Source organism: Panicum virgatum, chromosome 2K (genome assembly GCF_016808335.1).
Source record: "Panicum virgatum strain AP13 chromosome 2K, P.virgatum_v5, whole genome shotgun sequence".
Classification (NCBI taxonomy): Eukaryota; Viridiplantae; Streptophyta; class Magnoliopsida; order Poales; family Poaceae; genus Panicum; species Panicum virgatum.
The window spans coordinates 23,778,054-23,788,180 of NC_053137.1; the positions used below are offsets into that span (position 1 = coordinate 23,778,054).

Here is a 10,127-nt window from a genome sequence, read left to right on the forward strand (position 1 = left end):
TCACCCACCCGGGCTCGAACCCGGGCGTGCACGCCTATTAGATCTCCAATGAGGTTGGGAGCAGTGGCGAGCTCCTTTAGTAAAAAAAAAAATTATATTACGCATTTGTAGACAATGATAAAATGATTATTAGGCCAATCATATCCGAGGATTTTTTTCCCCTATGTACACTTGCGTTTTTTTGGAGAAATTGAAAAAAGGCACCATATCCATTAAATTCAGGTACAAAAACTTCAAAGAGCCGAAGAAGCTAAAAAAAACAGAGATGAATGTATGAAATGTGAAATGCTCATCCTATTTGCACATAAAAAGTTGAACCTCTCAATTACCCAAAATTAAAATTCGACTGGCACAAGCTTGTGAATTTGCCAAACTGGACACCAGCATGTATACTGGGAGAATAAGTGTACAGTACCACTAATAAAAAAATCTTGATAACATTGACCCGTATTCAATAGATTGTTCCCCTTACTTAACCTAACTACTCTAATCTTCCCAATAAAAAAGTTAAAAGCTTTAGTATTCCACAAGGAGTTGCATAACACTAAGCTGACCAAAGGACAGAAAGAACTGAACTATCAAAGAGGGCACCTTGTGCGGGTCTCCTGCCATCCTGTTGGACGGCAACACCAGCGTTCCGCTCATTACTGAGTTTCATCTGCAGTTAACCCAATATGCAAACACCAAGTTGAGAAAGCCAACTGGAATAGAATCAGATTGGATCACCCAAATGAATAGCAGGCTCAGGGCAACACCAAGGTAGTCTGATGGCATGTCTGAATGTTGCACGATTTTTCAGACTTAGGATTTGATCATAGAGTGATAAAGTCATTATTGTACTGTACTATTCAGTTCCACAGTTAAAATTGGAGTTCTCAATAAGCACTCTGCAGAGGTACCACTTCAGGCTATCTTAATTTGGGTGATTGGTTCCAAACATTAAACATGATTTTCCAAGCTGCTTGAAACTAATAATTGGACCAGAGAGATCATCTTTGGACCAGAGAGATCATCTCATACCTGATAAAACTAATTCATAAACTATTAACTTTTTCTACATCAGCACTATGCTTGACGTAAAATGTGGGAACTCAGCCAATCACCTAGGCAGATTTGCTTCCTGTATTATGGCACCACAAACCCACAGCTCAAATAGTGGTCCAGAAGAATGTGCAATAAGCTAACAATAGAGTGGAGACTTTGGAATAAAAATGAAACCAATCGATTGTGCAAGAAGTTAAACATGCAATATTCACCTGAGGAAAAACCAAACGATTTTTAGAAAATTAAACATGCAATATTCACCTGAGGTCAAAACAGGAGCTTTTTAGCTAAATGGTTCAACTATCCAGAACCTAAAAGTGGATTAACATTATATACTGACATTTCTTAAATGGGGCATCAATATCTCTTTGGAAAAAAAAAAAACAAGTGTACAACACCATCATTGATTATAGAGGAAGAAATAAAATCCTTACTCAAAATTAACAGAAGAGTTATGAAGTATCTAAAGTTGATATTTATAAATTTAAAAAATACAATAACACGTATAGGTAGCTAGACAGTTCAGGCAACACTTACTTGATTCTTCATGCTGAGAAAATCCATAGGTGACAATTTCAGGCAAGGACAAACTTATTGTTTCCATTAGCACAAGTGATTATAGGAAGGAAGCGTAAGAGTGCCTTTAATATGCAATATATTCTGGGTTATGCGTGAAGCAAGAGTTATGACCTGACAAGATAGAAAATCACTCTAAAAGGGTAAACCTCCGCAGAAGTGTATCACATCAAACATGTAGGTATACAGTTGCAGAATCTGAACTGCAACATAGATAGAAGTGGTAATGAACTTTTTTCGCGCAACCATTGCATATCACAAGCTCTGAACTTCCATTCGATGTTAAGCGGCCATATATGAAATCAATTATACAAAATCAATTATACACAAGTGACTATAATGTTGTTAACTCAGAATTAAATTAACACATTGCCAGCAACCATGAGGTCAAATAATCTCAGGGAAGCAGAGAAGCTACGGCTTGCATAAAAGATTAAGAATCTAATACCTGAATTTTTGTACTGAGCCCTTGTCCCATATCCATGATATCCCTGGGGTGGAACAACCTGAATGGAAAAATAATGCAAAAATAGTTGAGATTGGGATTAAGATTTGGGAATACCCTCGTGAGGATTGACATGGTGAAATCAATTGTAACAGGCGGCCGCCGCCACTGCCGCCGAGGGAGACGACGTGTGTGCGGACGAGCTCCGCGGGGGCTTTGAGAAGCTGCACACATGGAGAGAGGGAGAGATGGCAGAACAGTGTCAATGAGGGACCTCGGTGGAGGAACCGGGGAGATGACGAGAGAGGTGCGGTTCCCTGCGCGAAGCTGGCGAGCAGGATGGGGGGTGAGAGGCGCGGTTGCCCCGCACGAAGCCAGCGAGCAGGTAGGGACGACGATGGCCCGCCATGTCCTCAGCTGAGCGCCTCAGTGGAGTGGCGAGCAAGCAGGGGGCGACGACGGCCGCGATCCCCGGGGATGCGGGCGGACCACCACAGTGGAGCGACGGAGCGGCGAATAGGCGAGGGCGGCGGAGCGGATGGGACAGGGATGCGGCGTGTGGATCGGGTTTGCGGGGGGCGAAGCGGACGGGAGAGCCGGAAGGGCGGACGACAGGGGGCTGCGAAGCTGGAGACGATTGCCAGGAGCAAACGGACGCTCCAGAATTGGTGGCGGGCGGACGAAATCGGCAGGACGACGGGGGAGCGACGAAAGACGAAGGGACGATGGACTAATGAAAAAAACTTCACCCTTAGCCTCTTTTTAGTAGCAGAGACTATGTCAAATTCACTCAACAATATGTAATTAATTTGCTACTTTTATTATTCAATTATTTATGTAGTTATAGCTCAAATTAAATTTATATTAATTTAAAATTTTATAATTGCATTTGAAACATTAAAATTATCAAATGGTTTCAAAAAAATACCAAAATTTCACATGAAATAACTTATGTTCTCTATTGTCTATATAAAAGGTTTTGTAGTCAAATCACAATTTGACCGTCACATTGTCTCAAAATCAGATTGAATCATTCTTAACACTACGAGTCTTCCTTTGAGATGTTTCGATTTATAAACATTGTACATGACAAAATGTGCGAAACTTTATCAATTTTTTACCATAGCTTCCACGTATGATATAATGAGATATTAGCAAATTTCATAATTTTTAGACTTTATTTGTTTTTTTTCTAGAATTTAAAATCATTCGCACACGTTCGTGGTCATGTTTTCTGGATAAGATGTTCGAAATTTCATTTCATTTCATGGATAAAGCCTCAAACTAGATTGAATAACATGAATATTATTTTTTCTGCTCATTTTATTCTATTATTTGAATCACTTGTAGTTCAAATTTGACTTAATTCAAAAAATTGCTTGAAATGAAATTAATTAGTTAAATATAGCAAATAAAAAGAAAAATGTATCAAATTTTAACATAAAGTACCATATGTCATATGTGAAGAGTAGAAAAAGTTTTGAGGTGAGAGGAGGATTTTTTTTTGCCGTGTGCTAAAAAAAGCACACGGCAATGCTTTGCCGTGTGCCGTGTGTTTGTCGTGTGTTTATATGTAGACACTTGGCAAAGTTAGATTGCACATGACAAACTCATTTGGCACACAGCAAATGTACGGTTTCCCCGTAGTGGGCGACATTCAGTAGTGGCTGTTTGGTCGATGGTAGAAATAGGATCACAACTAGCTACCAGGAAGAACAAAGCAGTTTCTATCATACTATGGTCAGTTCTTCATGCCTGTTTAACCGAGAGAGAAGAACACAGAACGAAGCGGGCTTCCACTAGAAAGATGACTGGAACCGAAAGAAAATCAGTTGCGCCACATAGAACGACAGGACAGTAACATGCTACATGCTCCAACAGAACATCTGGATCTACATTATTCCAGGCCATTCCATGTTCAGATACCTGCGCACGCTCTTGCAAAGCATCCTACCATGCACCTCCAGACCGGCCTCGTCATGGCTGTCGAGCCCGTACCAAGGATCATAATAATCAGCATAGTCATCAAGGTCCAAGTAGTTCCATCGTTTAGGGTTTTTCCTGTGACGACGACGCCATATTGGACTCGCTGGCTCAAAGTCCTCGCATTCATCATCCGAGTTAGGTGTGTATAGCTTCTTTGTCTTGATCCTGGCACACTTAGCGCGTATGGCGTCGTCATCAAGGTCGATAAGGTAGCATCTGCGTAGGTCAAGGGACTCCAGGTGCGTGCAGTTATCGACGATAGCCGCTAGTCCTGTGTTGGTGAGGTGGTTACGGAAGAGCTGCAGGGAGCACAGCTCGTGCATCATGGCAATCCCCATGGCTTCCCTGTTGTGCTCGTCAGTGTCACTCCAACAAGGACGGTGATGTCTCAGGTGCTTCAGCCGTGGGCAAGCCCGGGCGACAACCCCTAACAGCCCCCTGTCACGGAGGTTCCAGCAATCTGAAAGTTGGAGCTCCTCGAGCAGAGGGAACATCTGTATGGCCTCCGTGAACCCTTCACTCGTGATTCCATCGCACGTGATGAGGATCAGGCTCTTCAGCAATGGCGCCCTGCGAACACAGATAAGATAATAAATCCTATTCCTTGGCGGATCAAATAAATACCTAACTAATCAAAGAATCCAATAAATAGGAGATCCTCACTGATGTGCGAGGAGGTGGAGGAAGCCATCGTTGTAGCCGGCACACTCTCCCCAGAACGCGCGGCACTGCCCCCGGCTGCGAAGCACGGCGACCGCGGCCATCTCGTCGAGGTCGGCCAGGCCCCGGTAGGCGAGGTCTGCGTGGCCGCGCATGTCAATGCGGCGCCAGAGCTCGGGCTCGTCACTCGCGGCGAGGCGCCAGGCACGGCACACCTTGTCGGGGCCCATCATGATCTGGACTTGGTCGTCGAGCCTGTGGAAGATGCTCAGGATAAGAGCAACTCCAAGAACTTAGCAAAATTCCACTCTCTATATTCACATTTAGCTATTCATTTGAGTAAGATTTCTTCTTCAAATTTCGGCACAATCCAACAAACTCTCCAAATCTCCTCTCCGTATTCTGTATTCATCCTAGCGACCAGCCCACCACCCACCTCCTCTGCGCAATCCCTTCCCCATCGGCGAGGTTCAGCAGAGCACCACACAAACAGCTTCCTTCTCCCTCTCCTATGGCGCTTCTCCTCCCACGCCTACCTTCCTCCTCCACGCTTGGGTGGATTCCGCTCTTCTTGCAGTTGGGTTCTCGTTCTCGAGCAAGCCGAGATTCTTCACCTTCTCTGTTCATGTAGCTTTTGATTCGTGTGCTTATCATGGTTCCCTATGAAATCCATCCATCCGCCCTTCCATGGTTCGATTGGGCTCTTGTTCATCACGCAAGGCCGGCTCTGCTAGACATCATAGTGCTCTGCGGGAGGGCAAGACAGAGTTGAAGGCGGGCCAGCCGGCGGCGCTGCTCCTGCTTGACCGGCGGGTGACAACCGCGAGCTGGATGGGCTGCCGCGGGAGGGCGGGACGGAGACGCGCGGGGCGCGGGGGCGGGAAGAAGCAGTATGGCGACCTCACTCCTTCGGCAAAGATGCCGACCGAGGGGTCCGGGTTGCCGAGCTGGAAAGAGAAGCGAGCCGGAAAGAGAGTCTGTTGCATCCGGATTTTACAGAGATTTTTTTTCATTTTTAGCTAATCCAAAGGATATACAGAGGTTGTTGGAGTTGCTCTAACGTCCAGCAGCAAACCCTACGCCCAGTCCGGCGGCGGCTCAACGAGGAAGTGGAAAACCGAAAGGTGCAAGGTCCTCACGGCCTTCAACCGCTGCCGCCGGCAATGAGGCTTCGCCGCCAAGGCCTTTTGAGACGATGAGGGCATAGCGCGATCGAGTTGATGGATCGATGAGGATAGATCGGCGGGGATCGATGGGCTCGTTAAACATAAAAGAAATCTAATAACGAAAGGTAGCAGCTATTCCGCGTCAGGTGGAGCCCTCGCGCCTAACTGAGTGCGTGACCTTTTAGACGGCCTGCTGTGGCCCTTCGCCCGTTAGGGTCTTCATGGAAAATAAAGCTCGCCGTGCACACATTTTTTTTAATATATTTTACATTTTAAAATGCGATAACTTTCTTTTGAGATATCCATTTTCAATTTCGTTTGCACCACTATATCCCATACGATGAAATCTATGAAACTAGACCCATGATAACTACCGAAAAACCCATCAATGCCAAGTGCTTCATACTTTGCAGAGTGCCAATTATCAAGCACTCAGCAACAAGAGTATTTACCGAGTGTAAGTAATAAAACACTCGGCATAACTTACACACTTGACAAACCCAAGATACGCCGAGTGCCATAAGATAGGCATGCCGTAAGATAGGCACTCGGCAAACAATGGATTTGTCGAGTGACAAGAGTGGGGCACTCGGCAAATCATTTTTTTCCCAAGTGCTCAATGTTAGACACTCGGTGAACAAGGACATGTGGACGACCCTGTTTCAACTCCGTGCCAGACATCGTCACTACTAAAAAACAATTTTTAAGGACAAGTAAAACCGCATTTATAGGAACGGATGCAAAACCCGCCTCTAGTTTTCACTCCTACAAATCTTTTTTTAGAAATGGATAACTGACTCGCCCCTAAAAATTCATTTCTAGGGGCGGGATACTATCCTCATCCATTCCTAAAAATAGATTTTCAGAAGCGGATGAAGGCATGACTTGCTCTTAGAAATGGATTTCTAAGAACTGACGAGGGCATGACCCGCCATTACAAATAGATTTCTAAAGGCCGCCCCAACAGATTAAATAAAAAAAATAAAAAATCAAAACGGTGGCAGCAGCTTACTGCTGCACCCCCGCTCGCCGCGCCCCGCCGGCGCCGCGCTCGCGTCCGGGCGCCGCAGCCCAGGTCCCCGCCGCCTGCCGCGCGCGCCGCAGACCGCCGTGCCCGCCGCGCGCGCCGCGGCCCGCGTCTGCGCCGCCGGGTGCCGTTGCCGCTGCTCCGCGCTACAGGAGAAAATTGAATAGGATAGAACCGTAGGAAATATGCACAAAAAAATCTACAGCTTAGACTCACTCAAACGGATTGGGGGCCTCCAGGCAACGACTCACGGAGGAGCACACCAGCGAGGTCCACGCGCCTCCCCGTCAGGCGCAGGGAGGAAGGATGGCCGATGGCATAGCGTGGGACCTCGCCACGGTCGGCCGCCTCGGCGCGCGCGGCCACCCGTCCCGTGCGCTGGCCACCGAGCCATCTGCTTGTGTGGAGTGGGCCACCCGCTGTCCTGCTACCCTCGATGAACTGGAAGCCACAAATCTTGATTGGATAGAGATGGGACGAAAGGAGAGAGAAAGTACAAGAGAGAGGCGGAGAGAAGATGGGCGGACTGAAGATGAGAGAGAGGGAGGCGGAGGAGAAGATGGGGTCACAGGTAAAGATAAGGAAGAGAAAGAAGTGGGCACGGGGTGGGTCCAGCGAGCCTCGCCAATTTACTCCAGCCAATAGCGTACCAGCTTGCTGCCGCACGCGGATCGTCCATTTGTAGGGGAAGATGCGCGTCACCCGCCTCTACAAATTCTATTTTCTTTGGGGTGGGTGGTGTTCCACCCGTGCTCTTAATTTTTTATTTTAATCAAGCCCAAATTCTCAGTTGGTCGCCAAATTGAAATATTTGATATTATTAGTCCTAGATGATCTTCTGAGAAAAGCTGTCACCTAATTATCATGTTAAGATAAGATACCAAGTTAGCATATGCCATGCACATCTCACAATTCTTTATATACAAGTATGGGATCATCTAAAAGATGCAGCCAAGTTCTTAGGAATTCATGTTGTTCCTATTGTTGGTGGTCTATCAATGGAAAAGCAAGAACGGCTTTCGAAAAAGAAGCCTAACATTGTTGTTGGAACTCCCGGAAGATTGTGGGAGCTCATGTCAATGAACAATCAACACCTAGTTGAGGTTAGTATATTTAAATGTATGGATTTTCTCAGTATGCATGCTAGCAATTCAAACATGACATACTGTAACACCCAAATTTAAATTTTGTTTGCGTTCAAAATGAATTTGTTCAAATGAAGTTTGTGTTAGAAGAGAACTTCTCTCTCTCTTTTCTCTTGGCCCAGCCCAAAACTTCCTCCCCTCTCCCTTCTTTCTTTCCTCCCTGACCCAGCAACAATCAGGCCGGCCCATCACCCCAACCCAGCCCACTTCCCTCTCCCACCCTCTCTCTCACTGACGCATTGGGCCCACCCGTCGGTGCCATCTTCTTCCTCCCACCCTCACCTTCCAAACCGAGCCACGCTCACCCCGCCGCCGTGGACGCCCGTGCCCCGCTCCTCTTTCCTTCCTCGTGCAGGCATTATTGCCATAATGGCTCCGCCCACCCGCACCTCCTCCTCTCTCACTGGAAATGGGCGCCATCACTACTGTGATTGCCGGCCGCTCGAGCTCGCCACCCCCATAGCCCGTGGCCGCACCAATCCCTCCCTTCCTCTTTAAAACCCACGCCCGAGCCCCCAGCTCTCCCCTTCCGCTCCCACATCCTCTCACTCTCTCGCTCACACGTTGCACACCGTGCTCCGCTGCACGCCGAGCTCCTCCGCCTCGCTGTGCCCCGCTCGCCACAAATGACCGCCGGAGCTCCGCCTTGAGGTGAGCAAGGTAGCCCCCTCATTTTCCCCTCTCTGTCTTGCTCTCTCTCGCCAGCAATTGCTCGTCAGAGCTACTGAGCCGCACGCCGCCGAGGTGTGCCTCTCTCCGGCCACCTCACCACCTTTCCAACACCGCCATCGAGTTCCCCACGTTCTCCTCTCTCTCTCTCCTAGGCCTTTCACCGTGCTGAACTGAGCCCGGAGCACCGATTTCGGTGAACTCTGGCGACTTGCCCCCGGCGCCAGAGCCAATCCGCCAGTGCTGATCCACCAGCGCCGATCCGCCGATACGTTAACGCCGATCCGCCATCGCTGATCCGCCGATCCGTCGAGCCGCCATCGCCTGATCCGGGCCGTCGGATCTAAATCCGACGGATAAGATCTAATCCAACCAAAGTCGATATCGATCATCCCTTGGCCTTTTTGCAAAAGAGCCCCTGCATTTATAGAAATCAACCCGCCATCCTGAGTAGTTCAAAAATAATTAGATTTAGGTCATGTTTCTTCTGTTTAGGCCCTTGAGCTTTTCCAAAATAGAACCTGCCATCCTTGGACCCCTCTTTTATGCTCTGGACCACCGGTTTATATGTTTAATTAGGTTCTAGCCCCTAGTTTCTTCATATCTAGCACCTGGAAGTTCAAATCTATCGCAAACAAGTCCCTGGAATCATGTTTTGGCCATATCTTTCACGTTTTAACTCCGTTTTCAGTGATTCTTGAGCTCACGCGATCCTTGCAACATGCTCTACATCTTTTTCAACTTTTCTGGTACTGTTTTTACCGTTTAATGTGTTGTTCCTCATTTGTATTATTTGGTTTGCTTGTGTGGATGTGTAGACGATGAACCCTTCGAGGGAGATCAAGAGCAAGCCTTCGAGGAAGATTTTCAGCAGCTAGCCGAGGAAGGCAAGTGGCCTTCTCCCTCTGCATATTCTGATATGTCCCAGTAATAGCATGCCAATTCAATTTACTTTATTGTTTTATGCATAAACTTGACGGGAACACCTATTAAGAACTTTATCTAGTCTTTTTACCTAAGCCTTACATCGGGTTTAATATCTTGTTGGGTTGCTTAGATGCTTTACCTTGGGTTGGTTATGTTATAATCTCTGGAAAAATGTTAATCATGACTTTTCTTTTGTTGTTAATATGGATAATTGCAAGATCATCTTTGTTTAATTGGAACATGGAGAACCACCCGAGTAAATCGTACAACCACATTGTCACATGGCTCTGATCTTAGCTGATTAATTAGACTTGTGGTTAGCCAGCAGTCTTACCAAAAGGGCAAGGAGGGGTCGGTGTCGGGGTCATAATCCGGTCCTCTTGGGGTAGTAGCCTTTGCTAAGGTGCTGACCATTATGGAGGTCTATGGACCACACTGCTACCGAAAACTCTAGCGGGCTGTCCCGTTTCCATTTGTCTTTG

The 10,127-nt window shown here is 47.0% G+C and overlaps 1 protein-coding gene and 1 long non-coding RNA gene across 3 annotated transcripts; both read right to left on the reverse strand.

Moving 5' to 3' along the window:
* Positions 1–272: 272 nt before the first annotated feature.
* On the reverse strand, positions 273–2,699 carry LOC120672414. Its single transcript, XR_005674125.1, has 2 exons — positions 1,021–2,699; positions 273–658 (listed from the first exon to the last, which is right to left on the reverse strand). It is a non-coding gene; the product is annotated as an uncharacterized LOC120672414 (long non-coding RNA).
* A 1,141-nt stretch (positions 2,700–3,840) lies between these two features.
* LOC120672440 (putative F-box/LRR-repeat protein 23) lies at positions 3,841–7,485 on the reverse strand. 2 transcript variants are annotated; one of them, XM_039952841.1, is made up of 3 exons: positions 7,121–7,485; positions 4,715–4,966; positions 3,841–4,621 (listed from the first exon to the last, which is right to left on the reverse strand). In XM_039952841.1, the coding sequence occupies exons 2-3, from the start codon at positions 4,942–4,944 to the stop codon at positions 3,958–3,960; spliced, it is 894 nt and encodes a 297-aa protein (XP_039808775.1). In that variant the 5' UTR covers positions 4,945–4,966; positions 7,121–7,485; the 3' UTR covers positions 3,841–3,957. The 2 variants fall into 2 exon arrangements, 1 of the variants encoding a protein (XP_039808775.1); XR_005674135.1 differs by lacking the exons at positions 3,841–4,621; positions 4,715–4,966 and adding an exon at positions 6,465–7,050 and having other exon boundaries at positions 7,121–7,467.
* Positions 7,486–10,127: the final 2,642 nt, after the last annotated feature.

Excerpts from the sequence above, each read along its gene's own strand:
- LOC120672440 (XM_039952841.1), bottom strand. The coding sequence starts at position 4,944 with ATGATGGGCCCCGACAAGGTGTGCCGTGCCTGGCGCCTCGCCGCGAGT. Across the intron at positions 4,622-4,714 it reads CTCCACCTCCTCGCACATCA|GGCGCCATTGCTGAAGAGCC; the intron begins GTGAGGATCTCC and ends CTGTGTTCGCAG.